The 25,292-nt window shown below is 44.7% G+C and overlaps 2 protein-coding genes across 2 annotated transcripts; one reads left to right on the top strand and one right to left on the bottom strand.

Moving 5' to 3' along the window:
• Positions 1 to 922: 922 nt before the first annotated feature.
• Positions 923 to 3,157, top strand: dnajc30b (DnaJ (Hsp40) homolog, subfamily C, member 30b). The gene has a single exon (XM_041941152.1). It carries the CDS (start codon positions 923 to 925, stop codon positions 2,108 to 2,110), a length of 1,188 nt encoding a protein of 395 aa, XP_041797086.1. The 3' UTR covers positions 2,111 to 3,157.
• A 172-nt stretch (positions 3,158 to 3,329) lies between these two features.
• LOC121609734 (SH2B adapter protein 2) lies at positions 3,330 to 23,910 on the bottom strand. The gene is made up of 9 exons (XM_041941439.1): positions 23,702 to 23,910; positions 12,942 to 13,884; positions 9,393 to 9,494; positions 9,132 to 9,223; positions 8,647 to 8,747; positions 8,404 to 8,565; positions 8,084 to 8,286; positions 7,098 to 7,272; positions 3,330 to 5,829 (listed from the first exon to the last, which is right to left on the bottom strand). The coding sequence occupies exons 2-9, from the start codon at positions 13,851 to 13,853 to the stop codon at positions 5,492 to 5,494; spliced, it is 2,085 nt and encodes a 694-aa protein (XP_041797373.1). The 5' UTR covers positions 13,854 to 13,884; positions 23,702 to 23,910; the 3' UTR covers positions 3,330 to 5,491.
• Positions 23,911 to 25,292: the final 1,382 nt, after the last annotated feature.

The raw sequence follows: 25,292 nt of genomic DNA, 5'->3' as shown, positions 1-25,292 counted from the left end.
TATCGCCACCTACTGTGCAACTAGGCAGATACCGACTATATTTTCGTCATATATTCGTAATATTCCGAGACCTAAAAATATAATTTACGCTCTATTATATGAATCTGAAAAGGCACATTGTTCTTCCGTAAATTCCATTTTAGATTTTACTTTTCAGTTTTAGTTTTTAAAACAACACTTAAGGATCGCATCTGTTTTATAATCCAAGCTGTAGGAATCCATTAAATATGTATGAGAAGAATAAATACAGGGACAAAATATCAATCAGTCAATAAAATTAACAAAATACATAAAACAATCAGGATCAAGTATTTCAAGAGATAATATGCTAATAAAATACAAACAGTGATTTTACAAAATATATAGGCTACTGCCATTTTCTCACATAATCTTAATGTGTTTTTAAACTTAAACTTTTAAGTAACTTAATCTTTAAGTACATTTTAAATCATTTTCAAAAGTTGAAAACGTTTCATCCTTTAAATATCTGGATTTGTGTATAAGAACATAATACATACAAATAATACAAATCTTTGTTCGGCGTGGAGAAAAAAGGAAAGAAAAGATGTTAACCTACTGAAAATCAGGAATTACACTTTAGCTGCGAAAAAAACCTGATTCTCAAAAAAAAATAAAAATTACAATTTTAAAATTAGCCTCCTTCATATCTGGAAGTAAACAGAAAGACATTTTTTTTATGTCTGTAAGGATATTTATATATTTACTGTGACAGCCAACCTTTAAAAGTTTATTATTATATGGTAGTTATCCAACTCTTTACGTTCATTGTTTCTTGCAAAATGATTGGTTGGGTATGCTAAGTACTTCCTGTAAACAATGATTCTCATTGGCTCCTCGTTGCGTGACCTAGCCGGATGCTCCAGTTGTTTTCCGGCATGCTCACCGCTCCGTTCTCGGTGAAATGGCAGAGGTCGGTCAGCGGCTGAGGAGCGGTGCTTACCGGCTGTGCTCCCTCAGGAACAGACAGGGTCGGCTGGTTTGCGCCGCAGGAAGTCCCGGATCTCTGCTGGTCAACTTCTCCTTCAGAGACAGCGGCATAAAAGAGGAACCAGCACAGGATCAAGGTGAAGAGCAGCCAGTGACAAAAAGCAAAGCAACACAGCGCAGATCTGCGAAAGTCTCCAGAGTGCGAGCAAGCGGAAGTCAACAGGAAAATGGAAATTTGCGTTGGACCACATCTTTGGAGCTGGATTCATCCCGTTTCCTCGGGTATGTTCAAACAAGAGAGAGTCTGCAAGCTTATAAAACAGCCATGTACCTCTCAGCTAGGCTGCAGCCTGTCCTCCAGGAGAGGCTGCTGCCCGGCAGGATGACATCCTGGACCAAGGGAGCTGTCTCCATCCACCCTGACACCTTCAGGTCCCCTCAGCAGCTTCGAGCTTTCTGTACTGTCATCTTCATTCTGGCAGAGCAGGGATCAGAGAGGCCAGGTCCTGGGCTGAGACCGAGGCACCTAAAACTGCAAGCATCAACAACGAGTAGAAGCTACAGCTGGAGGAGTGACAGCAGCTCAAAAGATGCTCCTCCGCTCTACAGAAGCAGGACAGCCTATTACGATATCCTCAGAGTGTCCCCCGGTGCCACACAGTCCCAGATCAAGACTGCCTACTACAAGCAGTCCTTCATCTACCACCCTGACAAGAACCCAGCTAACAAGGAGGCCACGCAGCGTTTCTCTGAGATCAGCGAGGCCTACACGGTGCTGGGCAACATCAGCCTGAGGAGGAAGTACGACCGGGGTATTCTGAGCCAGTCAGATGTTCAACATGCAGGGAGACCGTCCTCCAAAGAGACCACGAGCAGATCCACGGGCTCCCCCCAGCAGCAGCACCAGCAGCAGCATCAACACAGAGCCAGGCGGTCCTCCAAAGCTTGGGGCAAGACCATGTTTGACTTTGACGCCTTTTATCAGGCTCACTATGGGGAGCAGCTGCAGAGGGAGAAGGACATGAGAGCTAGGAAGCAGCGCATGCAGGAGGAGCGGGAGGACTATCTTACCAAGTGGAGGCAGAGTAAAGTGGCGGAGATGACTTTGGCGATGCTGCTGATCATGGCAGGCCTCATTTTTATGAATCTCAGCAAGCCCTGAAATGGAAGCAGTCCCAATGGCGTCTCATGATAAGAGTCTCAGTGGGCGGACGAAGGGGGGGGGGGCTACCTCAAACTGTACTGCAACAGGTTCTGACAGTTGATGATGATGATGATGATGATTGTTATTATTGTATTGCAGGAGTAAAAAAAAGTGAGCTCACTGTGTCTCATTTGTCAGAAGCCACAGACGGACACACAAGCTAAGACATCATATTTCACATTTATTGTCATTCTAACATTTCATTCATCACACCGTCACAAACTCATTAAAGCTCGTTAAAGCTGTTAAAGCTCTTACTTCTTTGCTCAGACGTTTTATCCTTTGCAGGAGCAAACCTGATGGAGATGTGTCATTGGTTTTGTCTCTGTACCATCAACAAAACACAAATTTATTTACTTTCTGTCGGTGTGAAGCCAAATAACCTAGCTCAAGTGAAATTCTGTTCATCCAAATGCTGCACAAGGATGAGAAAACTTCCTCCTCCTTTCCCTACACGCTGGATCTGTACTGAAGACTACTGAGGTGTGCAATTTTTTTCTTATAACAAAGATTTGTTATTAGAAATTAATGCACTTTGACGCCTTCCTCCAGGTGTTTAGGTGTGTTTATGTTTATGTACTGTACAAACAAGATGCCACATTATACATAGATTATTTTGTCTGAAGGGAAACGTAGTCACAAATAGAATAGTTTTCCCTGCAGTATAAGATCTGACCACTAGAGGGCATCTGAACACAGCAAAATGATCTCCAGTTAGCGAGTTTAAACTGTGTGTGGGAGGAAATTAGTGCATGTTATGGAGGTCTCTGCTGTTGATAGTGTGACTATTTATTTTATCCAGTGTCCCTGAAGAGGCTGCATATCAGAAACATGAAACCTAGTAAATGTCTGATTATGCTATCGGTCTTCAAACACACTGAATGTATAATGAGCATTGCATTCAGACTTAAATATAGAATGTTGGCTGACTCTGTTTAATATGAATTGAATAAAAAAAAAACATGACAGTTCACATTCTGTTGTTAATACAGCTGAATGAATAAAGGTGAGACAGTTTTATCTTGACAGAGCGACGCCTCATCACTTCAAACACTTCATCAGATCATGTTTGGTAACACTAACGACTTTTCTAAGCCTCCAATCTCCAACATTTCAGCCTGACCCCACCCCCCCACTGCAACAGTGATGAGCAAATAACTGCACAACACGCCCAACAGCTTGTTCACATTTTATTCACAGAAATATAAAGTAGTATGTCAAGTACATCACTTTGTACAAAATTGCACAGACTCTTCAAAACTCAGTCAGACAACAGAAAATTTAGCTTTAAGAAGTGTTAAGAAAATAAAAGGGAGACATGAGCAATCTGTGATATGTGAGATGGGCTCTTGCGACGGACACATTCCACTGAGGATGTTTTCATCAAGAAGAATCAATCAATTGTACATAAATAAGACTTGATAGGAAAAATGTAATTTACAACGGCTGAGGAATAAATATGTTTCAAAAATAGGATTCGAGTTGGCACATGAACTGCTCCGTCTGGTGAAACGTCACCTCCGAAGCTAAACGGCCACGCTTGAAGAGACAGACGTCGACTCTTGATATGTTTAGTCCCGCTGAACGAAAGTGTTGCATATGTTTGAAATACAGTCGCTGAGAGCCATTTGTGTTCTCAGGTGTGTCTACCATGCTGTTAAAGACAAGTTTGTGTATTTGGGGAGGTATGCTAGTATTCACTGCTTTGCCAAGAGATGGAACAGAACATTGACACCACTCTCACATGGCCTCACTGTTCTCATTTATTCTAACTCTTGTCGAGGAAGCAAATAAATGCATTTCCCGAATTTTAAACTTCTTTAAGAGGACATTTAAACTGATATTTACTATTTCACTGAATGTCTAGGACTATGGTGTTGTTCTTATGCTAACATGAACATTTTGTTGTGCGAAATCTAGCCTTTTTATTACTAGGCTATGTTACAAAGCTGAGGATCAGTACTCTGCGTTAAAAATAAAGCAGCAATGTCACATCTTTCTATTCAAGCATGGCCATCTAGTACCCTTTACCTTACTGCCTGTACTGTTCCAGTCTACACCAGGCTGCACAAACAGTACGCAATACTGCCACCTTTCTAAAAAACAAGTCCCCAGTCCCTCCGATAAATGCTGGATTTGGTATAATAATATCTTAAAGGCATTACTTCAAAGTGAACTCCTATATTAACAGCATATCTAATCTACAGGTTATTGATATGATAAGCTTGAATACAGAACCAGCACCAGATGGAGGGACCCCGAAAACCATGTTTTAGAAACACTACTGTAGCACACCGATTGAAAAATATTTGGACTCTAATACACCACCACACACTCATAGAAATAACCCAGTATGACAGCAAAATGGGAGCCACCCTGCCACATTTCTGCAGGCTGAACTCGTTCATCTTCCATTTCAACATGTGACATGTGACCACCTGTGTGTATGCTGCAGCCATCCATGAAGCCATGGGGAGAAAAAGCATTTCAGTGTGCAGAGATATGCACGTTCTGTATGTTTTGAGCAGAAACTGATGGTAAAGTAATCACCTGCATTTAATTTTTGGGCCGTTGTGATTATGCAAGATGTGCATCCTCTTCGTCGCTATGGGCAACAGTCTGTTCAAGTCCAAGGAAACTGTCAGGCACTGAGACCCTTTAGGCTGTACACGTTTAAAAAAAACATCTCCGAGCTAACACTAACACGCCCGTGATGGCTGCACTGATGTTAGTGTGCAGCAGAGCCCCAGAGCAGGACTTTGTAGGGAAACCCTGCAGGGACGGCGAGGATATCCGGGACAGACTCAAAGCAGCTTTACAAACATTAATGGGATGCTCTCGGGAGCTCTGAGGGGAGGGGCTGTTTCTTCAGGGTCGTTTCAGTCTTTCAACCCTTCAGCAGGGTGGTGACACAGGCTCTGCTCCCAGGGAACTGTGGGTAAAGATGAACAGGAAGTGGTCAGGGGATGTGAATCAAAGCCATACGACTCCACTGGATGACTTCCTCTTGCTTTCTCCCCCTGTGCTCTTCTTCACTGCTGCTTTTTCCACATCCAGATCTCCTCTCCTCCATTTCCACCGGTGGCCTTCTGTCTCTCTCTTCACTGTTTAAAAAAAGACGCCACCGGGCTGCAGAGGGATATAACAGTGTGACTGGACACACTGATCTCACCTCCCTTCTCAAATCAGAGAAACAGGAAATTGCCTTAAAACAAAAACAAACAAAAACAATGGGTGATCCAGTGCGTTGGACCGTTTTCCCATTGTCCCATGTCACCTCCAACTTTCTGAATCTCATCCGACCCAGAGAGTACGTGACTGAACACTGCCCTGGCTTGTTTAGTAGAAAGAGTACTGGTTCTCCACTGCTCGGGCCCTGCGAGTCCCATCAGGGTCGTGGTAGTCCTCTGATGCACCACTAGAGGCCTCCAGCAGGCGTTCAGAGCTGTTGCTCCGGCTCTGTAACCCTCCACCCACTCCTCCTCCTCCTGTACCTGGGTCACTGCGGGAGAGGGACGGAAGGGCGGTGGGTGAGGAGGAGGTGCTCGAGGAGAGCGGGGCGTCAGGAGGGGGCCCTGCAGTCGCTGTGATCCCAGGAGGGTGGAGAGCTGGCTGGGCTGAGTCTGTCCGGCAGCCTGCATCCCTGGGTGGGGTGAGGACTGGAGGCACGGTCACATCTGCAGCAGATTGTGGGAAGAAGAGAGAAATCCTTTGAATAGAAGGTTAATAATATCAATTCATCTGTGCTGCTGATAATTGTTTGTTGCTTTACACTGGAGAGCTGCTGACAAAAGGCTCCTTCATCGACCAGCATGTAAACACAGGCAGTGTGGGCCTCCTTTATTGTCCTTTCTCTTGGTGGGCAATAACACCGACAACACTGGTGCCAAAGACACGCCTGACCAGTGTATCAGTAAAGCCTTTTACTCCCTGAATCAAGCCCTCACTCTATGTAAGTTTGTGTTTGGGAGTGAGTGCATGAGTGTGTGTACGTCCAGCGTTTGGGGAAACAGAGGGCCCCTTTGTGACCACTGGGCTGGGCTGGGGCCGGAGTCTCGGCCTGAATGCAAAACTCCTGCGGTATAATCGCCCCCTCACTCTCCTGTACAGGAGGACATTCATCCCATGCCAGGAGAGCGGAGGGCAGGAGTAGTGTTAGTATGGAAGAGGAGGAGGGCGGGGTGGGTTCAGTGAGTTTTAGCTCTGCTGTAACTCACTGAACAAACCTCTGACATCCATCAGCGCATCTAACTTTCTGGAAGTCTAATCGCCCTCTGTTAACCTGAAGAGCGACTGTCAAGTCGAAACGCTTCTTTCTTTGAAACCACCTGTGAATTGTTTCAAGGTTTTGCAAGTCAAAAGCTTTAACATGCTTACATTTTGACAACCGAGGCAGTTCGATGATGACGGCAATGCTTAAATCCAGTGTAACAGCTGCACATGCTTTGCTCTGCAGAGCCACAATGTCAGTGATCTGACTCGGTCACGCAGCCATATCTTGCTTAAGTTTGCACACATTAGCTAACATTAGCCACCACAAGGGCCTGGTCGTACCAGGTCAAATAAAGCTGAAGCAGCAAAACCTGAATCAAGGTTTTTAATAGGTTTACGGTTAATTTCATTTGTAAGTGGAAAGATGTGTTAATTTTTCACTTTGGTGACCTGAGTTAATTTCCTGCATAGCTCTACCCAACAGCCTGAGGTCTAATGTAGGTCTCACCTAGATTGGGTGGGCAGACCACCTGCTATTAATAAAGAGCTAATTAAGTAACTATAAAGCACGTGAGAAACTGCCACATAGTGGGCCCTTAAGTACAAATATTAGGCTTTTTCATGTGAAAAGGACACCTTGACAGTGTCCTGACATCAACATGTGGGTTCCTAATAAGAGAGATAAACGTCTACGGCCTCTCCAGTTAATTAATCATGTTTGTGCGTTGCGTACCTGCGGTGGAGCTTCGCTGCACTTGTACATAGGAGCGTAATGTGATGTCAGCAGAGCCTCCAGACTCGAGGGGGATGGGGTGGGTGTGGAAGTGTCTCAGCATGTCCGACACGGTGTGGAACCACAAGTGGTGCACGTGGCACTGCCCGTTCTCATTCACTGACAGACGCAAATGCTGGGAGGGAGAAGGAAGGGAAAGAGGAGGAGACAGGACATTAACAATGGAGAGACAGGTTAAAGGGTCAAAGGGATGAAGAGGGAGAGGTGTAAAAAAAAAAGAGAGGGTAGGAAAAGAAAACGACACAACACAGAAAGACAGAGAACTGCAGTGTGAGACACAGTGAGCATCTGAAACAGACAGACCAAGACAGAGGTCAGGACATTCCTGCGAGGCGTCTCGCTGTGGGAGCAAAGTGACAGAATGCCAAGGCTGACACCAGAGGAAGAGGCGGCAGCTGACACTTCCTCAACACCGCCGGCTGGCAGGATGTGATGTGCAGAGATCGTGTTACATAAGAGCGCACAAAACGATGACATTACTGCATCTTTTCCACGGCCTGAACAACTCGGAACAGCGAACAGCAATGGCTGCATCCCAAAATGTCTTGAGAAGGAGCTTGAGTGAATTTAACGCTGCCGTGAAGCAGAAGTGCAGCTGGGAGGAGGGATTAATGTGTTCTAGTGCAGAGACAGCAAGTTCATTCATTATTTAAACAACATAAGATGCATCAGTGGCAATTTTGATAACTGATTAATTGTTTTAAATCTTTCATCTAGAGAAGTGAAAAGAATATTTTCTGGTTCCAGGTCAGAATTTCCTCCATTTTCATTTCAACACAACTTTTTTTCACATTTGATAAAAATAATTGTTGCACCTCTACTGTACAACACCCTCCCACCACCCCTCTCTCTTCGTAGTTCGTTTACAAAGTGTGAGATTCGATCAAATAACACAATGTTATTTCTCCTCTCTCTAGTCGCCTCACCTTTGCTTTGCCCTGGAAGTTGAAGGTGAGGACATATTCGCCCGGCCGTGTCTCGCTCTGACGAATCACAAAGAGCCCGTGGCTCCTGGCCCCGCCTGCGAGCACCAACTGAGCCGCACGCACGCGGGACAGGGTACCATGGAACCATGGGTAACCCGCCAGGCTGGCGTCGCCGTCTGACTCTTTCGCTCCTTCACTGCCGCCTGAGGAGAGTCACAACAGATCAGTAGTTTAGGTTTCTTTGACTTTCTTCGTTTTTGTGTATTCGTACGCCTTCATGTTGAGCGTTTGAAGAGGAAATGGAGTGTATGTGTTACTACCTCCAGAGGAGTTGGAGCCCTGGGCCTCTGGGGACTGGAGGAAGCGCTCTAAAGGCATGTGGGATGGGTGCTGGGTGAAAGGGGGTTCCCTGCAACGGACTGAGGGGGCGCTGTAATGCTCTGCAGCTGTCGGACACGACCTTTCCGGAGCACGATACACACCTAAACACATTGTTAATATGTAACACATTCACGTGAATCAAAATATTATAATGTTATGTGGATGGGTGGGTCTTTGCTCACCCTCAGACAGCAGTTCGCAGCTGCAAGAGGCCACCATGGAGCAGTCTTTGGAGGCCTGGCCGTGAGGACACGACGCCAGCTCGATGTCATCGCCGCTGTCGCTGTACACAAGCAGGCAGGTCAGGAGAACCGCAAGAACGTATACACATGCACACACATGTGCAAACAAACATCAGCGAGCGCCAACGCACAACTCCACACACATCCACATCCCACAAACACGCACACAAAAAATCTTTCTGTTTACGTCCTGAGCTGCACACACAAACGTCCACTAGCCCAGGAAACCGAGGAGGAATGCTGGTGGCGCGAGCTCGCCTATGTTTGTGCTAAAGCAACCTGTCAAAAACTCCACTAATTTGATGATTAATGACTGTGTGTGTTAGCCCTCCATCCCCCTACCCATCCACCCCCCACCCCCTCCTCTCCATCCCTCCACTCCTCTCCATCCTCAGCCAACAGCAAATATTTATCTGGTGGTTTACCCGGGGTCTATGCAGTCCTGGATGTCAGCAACCCAGGAGTTTTTCTGCAGCGAGTCGATGGTTTCCAGGATGTACTCTCCCCCGTTTTCCACCTGTGGAAGCAGCCAAACGATCACACACTGAACTCTGTTCAAAGGACCACATGAGGGTACAGGACAGGGCGGGCTAGCTCACTTTCCAACAACCTGTTATTGTATAGCAGTTCTATCTGAAACTGAGGCAGGTGTACTAACGTGGCTGAAAAATGGCTGCAGCTCCTACCTTAAGAACAAAAGTGTTGTCCTTGTCGGGCATCTCCAGCGGCATGGTGGTCCTCACCTCCACGATGGCTGACAGAGGGATGCTCACTTTGGACTTTGAGGACTGAAGAGTGACCATACAAACAAACACAGAATAAAACATCTCATCTAACTACCTTTTTCTTTCGTCGCATATTCAGTCATGAATGTGTAATCATCTCTGCTCCAGAAAACAAATAATAATGTATAATTATACATCATTCTGCACCATATCATCAAAAACCACAGTGAGAAATGATGAATGGTCCACAGTTAAATCAGATCCTTCACATCCTGTAGGAGGCAACTGAAATACTTGTAAAAGCAGAAAATGTGTATTTTACAAGAAAAAAGCCCTGCATAGAGCTTTAAATTGCTGGTACACGTTTACAGTAATTAGCACCACTTCCCTCTATGTCTTTTGCGTGAAATACGCCCAACTTCTCCCAACCTTCAGACTTCTCCTTCACACATGATAATGAAGGGGCGACAGTCTGAATTACTGGTGCAGCCTTAGCAGCGATGAACTACAACCCAGATTCCAAAAAAGCAATCATCCACAAACCGTGTTTACCGACAGCGGTTTACGTAGTGCTCCTGAGCCCATGCAGTAACATCCTTTACACAATCACGTGTTCACAAAGCGGTGAACCTCGCTCCATCCTTGTCCGTGAACAACTGAGCCTTTCCAGAATGCTCCTTTCATACCCAATCATGATACTATCACCTTGCTCTCTTAATAAGGTCATCATTAAAAGAGTAAGGCAGAGTTTACCAAAGACTGCGCAGTCTGCAAAAATGACTCCACAGCTCAGTTTTTATACAGTCTCGTTTCTCAGCAGTTATTCCAGCTGATTGACTTTAGCAAACAAAAAACAGGAAGGGTTTATAAGAGGGTGAACACAGAAAACATCCTGGCCTCCGTTTGCCCTCTGCAGAGAGCTGGATCCAGATGATAATCTTAACAGATCCAATAAGTGTGTTTGAGGCGGTGAGCTGTGTGTGTGTGTGTGTGTGTGTGTGTGTGTGTGTGTGTGCGCGTATTTATTTCTGTGTGTGTCAGGAGAGGCAGGGCGAGAAGGAGGCTGACTGATGGTCTGGCAGAGGCTTATCAGCTGATCTGTCTGGAGCAACACTGTTCTCATCTTGATCTTCCTGTGCAGCTGGCTGCCGTCCACGCCCACAATTCCTTTCTCCGGATCAAATGTCAAAAACCACTTCCTGTATTAAACTATTTGACCATTTCCTGTACCTCTCCACTGTGGACAGTATGTGTGTGCTCCACCACATAGCTCTTACAGGAAGTAAGTGTGCAGTTAGAGTGGTCAGTCCTTTTATTTAGTGGTGTGGTCTTCCTGATAAAAACTTAAAGGGTCAGTCTGCCCAAATAACAAGAAATTCATGTTTTCTCTCTAACTTCTAATAGTAGAGGCCAAAATTGTTTCCTTTTTATTTGTCGGGTGGTACATTTTTTTTTCAACTCAACCAAGGTGAACATCTCACAGATGGACACCTGGACAAATAAAATGAAAACTATCTACATGGTTAAATACCACTAGAGGTAAGTGACAAAAAATATAAGAGAGTGTCAATATGTGTCATGATGGGACTTCAAACCATCTTTAAAGAAACTGTAAAAAAAAAAAAAAAAAAAAAACTGCAGAAACAGCAAATGCACAAAACTTCTCCAACAAGTAACCACTGTTTGCTTACTGCAGACTGATGCTGTGTTTCTGCATTTGTGCAGGAGAATGACAAAAATGTTAGCCTGCTAGCTTAGCACCTAGCGCTCATAATGAGTTGAGAAATGATAAGGGGACATGTGGCATTTTTTCAGGCACTATATTAAACTTTCACTGACTTCTAGAAACGCAGGCTGCATTTAGGATTATCAACATCCAAGAACATAAAAATCAGAAATCAAACCAGCATCACTCGTAACTTTTAGTATTTTTAGGCAAGTTCGGTTGCTGTTTCCTTTTTTTATTAAGATGTCAAACAGTTTCTGTGATGTGCAACAGCTACTCTTACTCTTGAGGTCTTGCATGTTACTTTGGCTGCTGTGCTGTGAAGCAGCGAGTGGGTCTTCTCAGGACCTGCTGCTGTGTCATAATGCAGGCAGTTAGCGTGCTGCAGTGTGCCGTCTCTGCCACAGAGAGCAGCCGGCAGATTGATGGCCCTGACAGGGACGGAGCCAGAGCCAGTCAGCCAGGAGCAGACAGGAGTGAGATTTTATTGGTCAGTTTATCTTTCCGACACTGTCGACTCTGCACCGTTATGATTTGTAAGACCTGAATGGGACGGCAGTGATAAAACAACTCGGAGTGTCTGCAGGGCAGGCCTGTCGAGATGCGTGTGTTTAATTAATGTGTCACTTCACAGCAGCTCTGAAGTTTCTCTTAATCTCAGCCTCGTCCACGGCTGATAACATTTTTCCCACGTGTGGACGTTAATAGAACATAACAGATGAAACTGCTGAAGCACAATTATTAAGTTTCCTTTTGCATGTTCCCCTTGTGGCTCTCTCTGAGTTTTTGAGTGACTCACAAAACCGTTTCAGTTCCTATTTTCAGTTTGTCACTGCAGACAGTTTGCCGAAGATAAAGAACCAATCAATATTTATTTTTTGCACATGAAAGGGAATCTTTGCAATGTGCTGCCGCTTACAGAAATCGATGTAACAGCTTCCTTTCTCTGTCACACACACACACACACACACACACACAGTCTCCGGTTCTCTCGACCAGCCCCTTCACCCCTCTCCCATGCCTGCCTCCCACCTGTCCTTACCCCTCTCCCCCTCTCCGCCTTATCCTCACATTCCCACCAGCCATGATCAAAGGCCAGTGGCAGATTTACACACACTCAGCTGCACAGCCTCATGGTCCTCCTAAGGTCAGGGGCAATGATCTGGAAATCCCATATGGACAAATGTGAAGTGTGCATGCATGCACGTGAGTGTGTGTGTGGTTCGACTTCAGGCTGCGTCACTCAGGGTCACAGGGGCTGGATTATTAGGCTGGGTTTATATCTCTGATTCAGGAAGGGCTGCAATGTGTGACTACTCTCATGAATTATTAATGTGTTTTTTCAATCAATCTAAGGCTAAACTTCAATTAGACTCGTCTTATAGAACTGGATGCGCTTTTAAACAGTGGCTGGATCAAATGATTTCCTCACTGTACCTGGAAAACCTTTGCTGTGACAGAGGTGGCTCTGGTAACTTTTGGGACGTTCGACTCTAAACCATAAAAACGCACAATGCACGATGTTTGTTTTCTGTAAGGACTGTGGATGTCATAGACACACATGTTAATAATTCTTAATAAATCTGTTCATCTGTTTTTTTAGTTTTGTCTGGCAGGGGTGGGCAGAGGGATCTAGCGTTTGGTGCAGTGGGCCTAAATACTCTGAGAGACTTTAAATAAAACTGTTTCGAAAAGAGAGAAATGACTGAGGGTAGAGAAAGTGAAGTTTTCAAATCATCACCAGCCAATCATTTGAGCTGCCACATGTTGTAGTGTTTGGGTACCTTGGGTGGTACATAGAACTCCAGCAGGAACCTCTCGCCTCCTTCCTCCCTCTTCGTCTTCCTCAGCAGCAGGCGGCACTTCTGCCACTGTGCAGCGCCCATACAGTTTGTGTCATCAGCCACCATGTACCTCAGCGCTCCCTCCCTCTGGATTTCCAGCATCTCAGCCTTGTGGCCCTGGGAACCCCTGGGAAGCCGCAGCTTTTGGGACCACTTCTCTGTCCCTGCAGCCTCCCCTCCTCCTCCTCCCCCACCCCCGTTAGCCTTCCTGGCTCCTGAGGGGCCGTCAGGTTCAGGGGAGGCCCGTCTGTGCCACATCTCCTTCACCCCGTCCACCACACACAGACTCATGTTTCTGAGGGAGAAGCCCTTCTTGAAGCGAGCCTTTGGGTGACTGACCGAAACATCCTCCGAGCTGCGGGACTGTCCCAGAGCAGACACCTTGTGGGTCGGCTGGGGGCCTCGGGAGGTGGTGGTGCCGCTGCCTCCTCCATCTATCCCTCCCCCTCCGCTGTCCATACTGTCCAGGGATTCACTTGAAGCCCCGGCGTCCTTGCGTCTCTGGTAAAGGTCGTGACCGTAGGACAGTGGGCAGCCCTGGATTCCCAGGAAAGGAACAATGCTGTACTTTGGCGCTGTGTTGGAGCCGTCTTCCCCCGGCGAGGACGCCTGGTTCTCCCGGGCCTGGGTCAAGGCTGCAGAGAAGCACTCCAGGAAGTGATGGGCAAAGTGCTGCGAGAAGCTCACATCAGCGCCCGGCGAGTCGTAGCACGGGTTCTCCGACAGGAAGCGCTGGAACTTGTCAGCGAAGTCTGCAGCGGAGGCTCGAGCATGGAGCTCACAGAACTCTCGCCAGTCAGGCAGTGGGCACGAGGAGAGCTCCGGGCTACCGGGCACCACCGCTCCGTTCATCACTGGGCCATGCCAACCCACCGAGGAGAGGCTGGAGAGGAGGAAGAAGAGCAGACTGTCAGTGTGGAGAAGAAATAAACTGCAGGATGTATTTTTGAATCAGATGTACAACAGTTGTGGAACAGCCTGCATGTGTGATGGTGCAAAGAATAAAGGATGTGTGAATGAAGCAGACTGCTGAACCAGATTGTGTCCGTCATTAGAATATTCATATCTTGATGATACAAGAAATGAAATCCTTGCAGGCAAACTTTCTATGACAAGTTCAATCACAGTTTAACTTGTACCTTTTGTGTCCAAATCCCCTCCAATCGTCACTATTCCCACATCTGTCATCATATAAAATGCGCATCTTAACATTTTTATTTAACAAGTGATAACCAGGGCTGTAGCCAGGATGTTAGAAACACTAAGATCATCAGTCCAAGAAAAACACTGAAAACCATATACCTCCATCCTTTATGAGCTAAGAAAATCAGGTCTGTTTTCAGCTTTGTGACAATCCATTTTTCAGACAATCCAACATATTCTGAGGTGGTTAACTTCGTCTAAGATGTTGGAGTACTTTCTCAACCCATAAAGAAAGATCTTAAGGTTAAAATCACCATATTTGGAGATACATGGTGTTCAGTGGACATCGAATAATGAACCCTTTACTTATTTACAGGCCTAAAAGTAGTCAAAAACAAATACAGAGTGTAAAGAACAGTGGAATCAGCCTGCAAAATACCTGTGCAGACAATAAACTCAAATTCTCTTAAAATGTCATTGTCTTCAGCCCTGGTGACAACAAGCAACATCCTAGTTTGCTGTGGTGGAATTTATTGACTTTGGAGCTCAAGATTTATGCACAGGACTGGCATGTCATTGAAGGCTTGAAGACGACAAATCATGCAGAACGCTGGGGTCTCAGTTACCAAGCGATGGTTTCTGACAAGCACTCAGATTCTCTGAATTATCTAGAAGTGTGTCCTGTCAGAGCAGGTTAACAGCGACTTGGGTTCAGCACAGACTGAACATACAGCTCTTCCTTATGTCCTATTTATATCTCTCTCACTGTTTTATACATAACGAGTGTCCTTTTAAGACCACTGTTCTGCTCATCCTTACGTTCCTCTGCTCCCCAGCATGTATGTGTGTGTTCGTATGACTCAGTCCTCTGCGCTGCCTCCCTCTCTGGCCTGAACAGTGCCAAACCGCATCACATCACTGCTAAAACTCTTCTCTCTTTGGTCTGCAGTGGGGATCTAGCAGCACACAGTCATACCACCGTTGTGTCAGCAGCAACATCCAAAGCCTGCTTTAACCCCACCCCCCCCTCCCTCCCTTTGCTTCAGCACATGACTAACACAGCATCAATGAATAACGTCGCACAGCCGAACACATGTTGGTTTGATTATTATTGTCTGTAAATCATGCAGATAAAAGGATATCATCTGAGTGGGCAGGCTGGTTGACATACGCACAGGGATGGCCAACGCACCCCAATCTGTGAAAGCTTATTCTCCGAGCTGCTGGGCTTCTCTTGGCAGTTCGCTCACAGCACACGCTCGAATGTTCGCTCTCTGAAATTACTCTCTTAAACCAAATCAAGAGCATTTGCACTGCAGAGTTTCCTGGAATTTCTCCTGCAAGCAGCTTTATTGTCATTTCCAAAAGCATCAGTGTGGGTTGTCTTTTCATAACGGATTAGCACCGAAAAAAAACCTCCACTGGAATTAAGTCTGACACACACGTTCGACTATAAGCCAATCTCTCTCTCTCTCATTCCCTCTCCTTTCGCTCGCTCGCAGATCTGAAACGAATGATCAGAGCGAGGATGGGATGTACACAGGAGTCCCAGCTCTTTGAGAGACCATCTTTTAGCAGAGGCAGAAACTCTCGGATGCTGAGGCAGAATATCAGAGGAATGCTGTGATGGATAGAGACACTAGAAAGTGAAGGAAAGAGTGGGATTAGCAAGTGATAATAAATTAAAGAGCAAAGGAAACGTCTCTCTTATGTGATTGAATGTCCCAAAGGATTCTAACGTGCTAATACTGTGGCCATTTAGCTTCATTTCAAGTCATTTCAGAAGTGGGTGGTCGGGGGTCTTAAATTAAGCTGGTTTGATTAGATGCATGACATTTCGAAGATTCTCTGTTGTTGTTGTTTTCTCCCATGTTCTGCTCCCCGAGCTGAATCACATCCAAGGGTCCAGAGATGGGAGCGCATTCACAACCTCACGGGCGACAAAAATATATCTTGACAGGTTTAAGAGACTTGTAGAGTAAAAAGAGGGCGATCTTATCTGCAAAACGATGACGAACTCAAAGAGAGAAGAAAAAGAAAGAAAGAAAGAAAGACAGAAGGGATGTCTTTCAAATAAGGCTTTGACGTTGGGCTGTTAAACACAACTTTGTGTTATTTTTGAGATCTCTTAAACATATTTAACAGGATGCTTTGCTGTAAAACCTTTGATGACACTACAGATGTCATCCAGTTCATAAAAACTCAGCATCAGAGGTTTGGAGTGCGTCAGAAATGTCTTCTTCATCATCTTCTTTAAAATTACAGCTGACTACATCCGCCAAACCAAAGGCGCTGTCCTCTGCAAGAAGGAAGGAGGCCAAATATATAATATGACATTAACTTGTGCACAATGAGTTTTTTTCAAGCCTGGACGGGGTCGATCAGACCTCAGTCCAGACAGGTTCCGTTGTGTTTATCTGAATTTGTGAAGCTGAAAAATAAAAGACTTGACATTTCCAAAAATTCGAAAGTCAGACTGACAGTAAAATATTTAAGTGTTGTAAATTCAGTGCTATTTAAATTTTAGTATTCAGCAGCGGTTAGATTGAACAGTTGGGTATTTGGCTGCTTATAACATTCAAACTCTTATGGCCCTTTTGGCTTTTGACCACTTACCTTTAGGGGAACTGGATGGAAAACTAAATTATCTAATAAATTAGTCCTAACGACATATTAACATTTAAAACTTTAGATATTATGGCTTATTAGAAAATGCATTCATAAATTGATTACCAACATTTATTTATGTATTACCAAACAGACAGGAACAACAGCAGCTTGAGGGATTTCTCACAACCTGGCAACCCAAAATGTGTTCTTATTACATCTTATAATTGATCTACGATGCATTAGTGAGTTAATTAGTTGAGAAGTGAGTTAATAGCATCAATAAAGCTGTTAGTCACAATTCATAATGAGTGCCTTATTGGACAGTGGCACAGAGACGATAAATGTATGGAAGGGGAAGTTAAACAACTTTCATTCATGAATCCATCATTTCATTCATTCAAACATCCATCCATTCATTCCCTCAAGCCACACGAGATTTGTAAGCTAAACTGCTAATCACAGAGTGTTGTAATAATCATCTTGCTCCCCTTGTGTTGTGTGTTGTGTGTTTGTGTGTGTGTGTGTGTGTGTTGTTGCTGGCTGCGAGGAAGTCAATACCCATTCAGCTATTTAAAAACCTGCACTGGGCCAACTTTCCACCCATTCAGCAGAAAAACAACAATACACAGTGAGGTGCATTTCTCAAAATGATGCCCTTCCGCAAAGATGAGGATGTGCCTCCCTCAAGGATACTGAGCTGACTGTATGCCGCGCCCACACACACCCTCACACACACACACACACACACATTCACTCACTGAGTCAGCATGAAACTCAAGCCATGAGACGCTGGAGGAAGTGGACAGCATTAAGGTTTGTGAGGGTCAGCAGACTGAAGCAGACTACATGCTGCAAAGCACACAGGGGTATATAGCACAAATGATCAGCTGAGGCTGGGGGAGCGAGCATTGGTGAAAAGCAATGAAAAGTAAGTATATTTACTCAAGTACTGTTACATACAATATTAAAGTACTTATTGTTTACTTGAGTATTTCCATTTTAACTCTACTTGTCTACATTTTACAGAGAAATATACTTTTTACTCCACTCAGAAGCTTTTAAATTGTGAAACACACTCGTTTCAGGCTCACAAAAAAGAGTTTGTGTTGTTTGCAGTTTCCATCAAAGAGTCTCATCCCCTCTAAACTTCTCCCAAACTTGTAAAAAAAGTAAATTCCTTCAATATTTCACAAAAAAAAGTCAATCAGAGAAAAGTCCCAAAAAACTCAGACAGATTTGTGTTGTGAACTTCCCCATAAATCTTCTCATGACCCCTCAGATTTATCTTGTGACCCTTTGCAGGGAGCCTGAACCCCAGATTGGGAATGGCTGGACTGGATCACTAATCAGTGAGGCTGGTTGTGGTCAGAGGTAAAACTCATAGACAGTATAACAAGTGGATGGACCTTCCAGATCTGAACGGTGAAGCCAATTCCAAAGTGCCTTAAATCTGCATTTTTTCTAATACCAGCAGGGGGCGACTCCATTGGTTGCAAAAAGAAGCTTGATTGTTTGTAACCTTATGAGAAAATGACTCTACTTCTCACTTGATTTATTACCTCAGTAAACATTTCCCTAATGAGTTTATACCTTCAGTCGGTAGTTTCAAGTCTTTTTCAATATGGCTTGATGTTCATTTTTTAAATTATGGTCTCAAATAGATGATAAAGGAAGGTATACTTTAGGGCTACCTTGTGATTGACAGGCTGCTACCACGGCATGTCCTCAGGTTCAGGATGGCAGCTCCAACCTCCTAGAATGGTCACTTCTGGCTCCAAAACATCAAGATGGTGATGCCATAATGCCAAACTAGAGGCCACAAACCAATGTGTGACGTCAAGGTAGCACCGTCCACTAGTTATTGTAAAGTCTAGGGTAAAACAGGCTTGAAATGTTCAACCACAGAACGCAGCAGAGGCACTTAGCTGCTGAAACTTCAGCAGCTAAATGCTTCACTATGTTCACCAGCTGATCACTAACTTTGTCTGTCTGCAGTTTGGTGCTCAGGAGGTACACAATACAATGGGATTTTCAGAGCTTTTTTCACTTTAAACAGCTGGCTGCTTTGGCCAAAAACAACATTATGAGAGCGGCGAGAGTGAAAGAAAACAGCCAAACAATGAACTGAAACTCACTAGAAGGCTCTCTAACACTGAGGGGATTATAAGTACTTTAACTAGAGTCCTGTCTTAATACGCCTGCACTTTGACTTCTGTAGGATTCTGAATGAAAGTAATAAAGTACTTATGTTATTTGTATTTTTAGTTAAATAAAGGATCAGTGCTTTTTCCAGCACTGGAGGGGGGCAAGTTTTTGCTCCACGGGCCAGCTGCTAAAACAATCAGTGAGCGTGTGGAGGTGGAGGCAAGGGGAGCATAAAGAAAGGGGGACACACTGCAGGACGAGGGGGAGCACACACATCCCCATGACTCCCTTTTAGACTTTTTTTCTTTGCTGACAAAAAAAGACTGAGGGGAGTCGAGAGGAATCTAAAAACGTTCACCTCCATCCTTCGGGCCTCAGAGGCCTTCCCCCCTCCTGTATCTCCTCCCTATCTGTTGTAAAAATCTACCACTACTGTGCCCCCTCCTCCTCCTCCTGCTGCTGCTCCTTTACCCAGGGGAGCAGGGCTGATATCTCTGTCAGATGGTTGGGAGTTCTGTCTGTAACAGTAAACTGACCGGGGAGTGGACGAAAGAGACATTACTGTGCAGGGAGAAGCTATCAACTGGAGCCTGCAAAACACATCGTACAAGATATGTTCGCTTCGTGTACCTTGCGGAGCCCTCACAGGACTGAGCTGTGCAGAACCAAGAACTACAGACGCCTGATTATTACTGTGACATTGTGGGCAGTAACATAGAGCTACTGAGAAAATGATACTGCGGCCAAGCATAACGGAAGTACAAGGATTAGTGTTTTTAAAGCTGTGTGTACACATACCTCTGTGTACTTCCGGAGATAAACACTGTATATGTAGTTTAACAGACTCCTATATCCAAACACACGTGTTCCTGCGAGCAGTTTCACGCCAGCGGCGCGCCACTCAGTGATTGGCTGACGAAGATGATTGGTGATGTTGTGCTCCCACCCCGGGGAGTTTGGGCCATGTTTTCTAAGATTAGCCTGCTCCACAGCACAGCACACAGCTAGCAGCACACTCTGTCCAGTACAGCGCTGTGCATACACAACATCTTCGACGCTGCATGAATCCATTAATTACGCGTTCTTATATAAGATGTAAATATTGCAGCAGATAGATGTGGATTGAGGACATTTCAGGACATGAAACATGGTGCTACTTTTCTTTGTCATATATGACAATGAACCGAATATCTTTGGATTTGGAGACTGTGCGTCGGACAAAACGAGGCATTCTGCAATGGATGTCAGTCACAATTTTCGTGCATTTCATAGCGCAAATGAATAATTAGTTAATCAGGAAAAGAATCAGCAGATGAATCGTTAATGAAAATAATCGGTTCAATGTAGCACCAATGCAATAATGGGCTAACTTTACACAGCATCTAGCTCGCTGCCATCAGTGTGTGAGTGTGTGTGTGTGTGTGTGTGTGAAGTACTTTGGATAAAAGCCATATAAAATGCTGCCATTTACCATTTAGAAAACCAACAAGACAATGTGTTGTTTTGACCCAGTGTTATAGTGTTATATAGTTTTTATATGAATGGGTCATTTACTCAAACTATAACATGTTAGTCTGTAATCAGTAATTCAGTATTGCATCTGTGTTATATTGACATCTAATATGTGACACAAACAACCAGGGCTACAAGAAATATCCAATTAAAGACGAATGCTAAAACCAAAATTAAGACTCCATTCGCCGAAGAAAAGTAGGCGACAGTGAAGCAGACATCAGCATAAACATGTTGTGATGATGTTCTGTTTTGATTTGTTGCTCTGTAGGGATGCTGAAGGAGAACAGAAAGAAAAACGCAAAAACTCTGACACAAGGAGGGAAGTCACACTGACAAAAAGACTGACTCGCCTACAGAAGTCAAAAGACGGATTATTACAGTAGACATCCAGGTCTGTGTGTGTGAAGACTATGTAAACCAGCTTTAACACTGAACAAAAGGAGAGGCTGGTGGAAGTGGAAGGAAAAGCAGAGGAGACGCAGACACAAGATAGAAAACCCAGGAGGGAGGAATCGCAGATAGAGAGATAGCACGAGAGCGAGGGATCAGACGTTGTGGTATGAGGAAGAGCAGAAGTCGGGGTCAGCAGCTATAGACCTCTTTCTTTGCCTACTTTTAGATCTGTCCACTTCAGAGCAGCCGGGTCACTGACCTTTGACCTGACCCCTGATAACCTCGTCCCTCCCTGATGTGATTGAACATTGTCTGGACATTCTACCTCAGTGCAACACAGGACCACCAGAAAGAAGAGTGTCTGCCTTCACTGTGACAGACAGACATTATGAAAGGTATGTAGTCCTGATCCAGACACTGATACACCCACCTGCATGAAGCTATCTGTGTGTATGTGTGTGTGTGTGTGTGTGCAGATGCAGACAGATGCAACTGGTGATAAGACACCTGATGATGGAGCACCACATCACCAGACAGTAACTGACTGAACGCAGACACACTGACCAGTTCTCGCCTGTTTTTAACAACGCAGCCAGCAGAGCCTCATCACACAAATATGAAACACATTAATTAGCGTGTCCTCTACCAGCAGGCTGTCCTCGCCCTCTCTCTCCCCCTCTCTCTCGCTGTTTCTCTGGCAAGCAGTGGCAATGTAAATATTGAGTGAGCTCAGGCATCCATATGGCAGCCAGTGATAAAGGACGCAGTGCGTGGGAGACGCACATTCTGCCGCTGACTTCCATTTCCTGTCTCTCACCCACCAGGTCTAACTAATTTCGCAGATGACCATAGGCCTCTCGCAGAAGGAGAAATACTGTACGACTTGCGCGAGCATCAAGTGTGTCAGAGACTGGAATAGATGGTTTTTGTTAATTCGGTGTTGCAGAGTGAAGCTGACAATCGCGCTGACAGCACCTGCAGTACAGCTCTATGTAACATGACTTTCTGGCATACTACGCCTCTGTGGTGGTGGATTTTGTGAGCCAGCTATGGACCGGTCATCGCCTGCTGTATTCCAGCTGTTTTCTCACATTATCATATTTTGTACTTTGAAGATGTTTTCATGCATAAATTGTTAGTGTCCTTTCAGGGTTCAGAAATGAGCGAAAAAGGTTCCAGAGCCCCAAACTCAAACTTAGTATTTGAATTGTTAAACAGCTAAACAAGATGAAGCAGCAAAGCCTTGCGTTTGTCATTTTTCAGGATAAATGACATGAAAATCAATCAATAATTAATTGTGTTGTCATCTAACTTTGACCAATAGATTGACTAACTCAGCTCTACCTCTCAGGTGCATTGCAATCCAATACCCCTGTAACAAATACTAATTCTGTGAAGATTACGCTGTTCATTATTTGTTGAGACACTGTCAGACAGGTGTTGATCCAACTGTAAGAGAAGCCTTTTCGTGATGATGTTGCATTGGACTCCATGATGTTTTAAAGTGTTCTTGTTATTTTGTCCACCCCCCCTGCAGAATAGTATATAATCGAGCCTGAGTAGCACTGCATGGCCTGACTTGGGTTTTACTGAAAGAATTTTTGTAAATTATGTCTTTAGAGGGATTCTGCTTGAATATCATAACAAAACAAGATTGTCATAGCCTTCAGTTATAAAATAAGGACATAAATAGTTTATAATAAGCACCTGCGCTCAATTGGGTCACTATGAAATCATAACATAGTGTCAAAGACTATCTGGCCTTATAGGAGCATTTTCAGACTATTACAGTGACGTAAAGGCCAATGTAACACATTTTGTGGTGAAGGATTGCATCACATCATACTGTGGGGTGTTCTTACTATTCTGTCCACCCCCCTGCAAAGTGTAAATGTAGTCTGGGTGGACTTGGCATACTGTGTGAACTCTGGGGAATTTGTTGCTTCCTTGTAGCATTTGATTTTTAGAGGGATGCTGCTTGAAAGGAGAACAAAACAGCATCTCTAATGGAAAATTGCAGAATGCAGTCACAGAATAATTAGGCTTTTTCTTTGATTAGGTCACCATAAAATCACAACAGCATCACACGAGTATTAGCAGATATTAGCCAATCTGTCTCCTGTTAAAAAGCAGGCTTCTCAGGCTTCATATTAACTGACTGTAGCCTATAAAAAGATACATGAGAGAAAGTCAATAGCAGGCCTAAAACAGGCCTACTGCAGGCCCGGAGAGCCTATTTAAAGGCAACAGTGGGTCGTTGTGCAGGCTGCGTAATGGACTTCATGAATGGGAATCGGCTGCAGCCTCCTGCTGAATGGCTGACAGCTCCGGGTCCAGAAAGCAGGAGATGAATGGGAGCCTGCGTGCAGAGTCACGAGCCGGTACGCTGATTCTGGATCATCTCGAGCGGGCCCATACATCACATCACATCACATCACATCACATCAGGCCCCTCAGCCGTCCTGTGACTGACCACACTTCACTCCCTCAAGGCTATTAAATGGATTATCGGGAAAGCCCCTTATACACCGCGACCCTCGTCAAGTCCAGGAAGCCTCAGCCACGATCTCTGCGCTCAGCACCTGAACACGAGCCGCTATCACTGGTCCAGCACTGGTTCCCTACCATCAAAAAACCGATCCTGAACGCAGGATTCGCCACGGAGGCTGACTGTAGGGATGAATCGGAGGTTTAATCACCAAAACACAGCAGCCTCCTCTTCTCCTCCTCCTCCTCCTCAGTACCTCGAGGTTTGTTGTTGTTCTCCGGATGCTCGCCTCTGTCTCCTGACACCAGCAGCGTATGAAAAGGATGTGCGAGATGTCTGATCGTACGCGTCAGGATGGTCCGGACGCGCTAAATAAGGGATAAAACGCAGCGGCGGCGGCTCTCACCTCAATGCAGGACTGGTTTCATGGCGCTAGCCGGTGTCTCTGAGGCGATCCCGGCTCTTCGGTGGAGATGAGGTCTATTCGAGATCAAACATGGTTATTCCCTCGTCATCTGATGTCCTCCTCCCCGCTCTATGCGCGCTCAGAGCCGGTCAGCTCTGCCTCCATCTCTCCGCTCGACGCACTGTGCTGCCGCTGTACCTTTGGCTCAGCTCTCCACAGACCAGTCAAAGCCAGAAAGACTTAGAATATACTGCTACTTCCGGCAAAGACTTTCACAATAAATCCCCAAGGTGCGAGACAAATGAGAAGCCTGTAAATTTCTATTAGAGTCCAGAGTGAGCTGGTGGGGATCAGAACTTCTAGTGGGCCCCAGACACCCAGGGGGCCCACAAATCCAATGCTTACTGCATGTTAATGGGTTTTGATAATTTGATTGCAGTTCAATTAGTCAACTATTAAAGGTATATCATGCAGTTAAGAAAAGAGAGTGTTGGCTCAGTTTAGTTTGTTGATTTTGATTGAAAGACTGTAACATCAGCAGTTTTCTCATCATTATTACCAAACTACCTTCTTTCCAGGAACCTCCCAGAGGATTTATGGTTTTATCAAAGATTTCCATAATTGTTCAATAACAGGGAGATCACTCACTGAAAAGGTGTTTTCAGCCTATATATATATATATATATATATATATATATATATATATATATATATATATATATATATATTGCTTACAGATTTTTTCCAAAGGTTGACACAGTTCCTACATTATTAGTAAATCCTGTGGGCTGTCTTTTAGAGGAAAACTGAATCAAGGTCAAGTTTTAAGACCTCTATTATTTTAGTTTGTACTTCACATGCTGTACATCCTTAATTAGAGTCATGTTTCATTAAACTACCGCAAACTGACACCCAACATAGATGCCACTGGGCTGACTTGTCATTTCATTCAGTGTCTGTTTCATTTCGTCTGAATTGCTGAACAAATCAGAGATGTGGCCAGTGACTCAGAGAAGTGGAACCAGGCTGAGTTTTAGTGTTATTCCAGTTATTCCTGGGGCTCTGCAGCTGCCATGTAGTTGACTGTGCACTGTACCTGGAGACTGTCTGATTAAGCTGGACGTGTCCCGTAACCAGGTGCTACATGTGAAATCTCTAAAAACTGAAGATTTTCACATTTCAATGTCTTTTCAGGGATGTAGTTCCTGGTGTTACCCAAGCTCATGTGTGTATAGTGAACTGAAAATGCATTGTGGTCGGGATAAAAATGCTTTAATTCTTGGTTCCTGAAACGTTGACATTTTAAAGAGGATCCAACCAGAAAAAAAATCGTTTTGTAGCACAATATTTAACACTTGGTATTTCCTAAAACATGACTCACTTTTTAAGACACTCTGTAGGCTCTTATTTTGAAGGCACGCTCAAGCACTGGCCTATCCTGTGTGTCTGTGGCTGAATTGACCGCAGCTTCCTTCACTGGGGGGCGTGTGTGTGTGTGTGTGTGTGTGTGTGTGTCTGTGTTTTTCACTGATCTATTTAACAGCCACCGATGACTGTCCTTAAAGGAGCCACGCCCTTTTATTGTTGCCAT

This window comes from Chelmon rostratus, chromosome 7, assembly GCF_017976325.1.
Source record: "Chelmon rostratus isolate fCheRos1 chromosome 7, fCheRos1.pri, whole genome shotgun sequence".
NCBI lineage: Eukaryota > Metazoa > Chordata > Actinopteri > Chaetodontiformes > Chaetodontidae > Chelmon > Chelmon rostratus.
The sequence above is the reverse complement of the archived record's forward strand: the minus strand, read 5'-3'. Positions and strand labels throughout refer to the sequence as shown.

Bases quoted from the DNA above. Each gene is read 5' to 3' on its own strand.
- LOC121609734 (XM_041941439.1), bottom strand. From the start codon at position 13,853: ATGAACGGAGCGGTGGTGCCCGGTAGCCCGGAGCTCTCCTCGTGCCCA. The intron at 9,495-12,941 runs GTACCCAAACAC...GTCACTCTTCAG, and splicing joins AGTTCTATGTACCACCCAAG to TCCTCAAAGTCCAAAGTGAG. The intron at 7,273-8,083 runs GTGAGGCGACTA...TCTCCCTCCCAG, and splicing joins ACTTCCAGGGCAAAGCAAAG to CATTTGCGTCTGTCAGTGAA.
- dnajc30b (XM_041941152.1), top strand. From the start codon at position 923: ATGGCAGAGGTCGGTCAGCGGCTGAGGAGCGGTGCTTACCGGCTGTGC.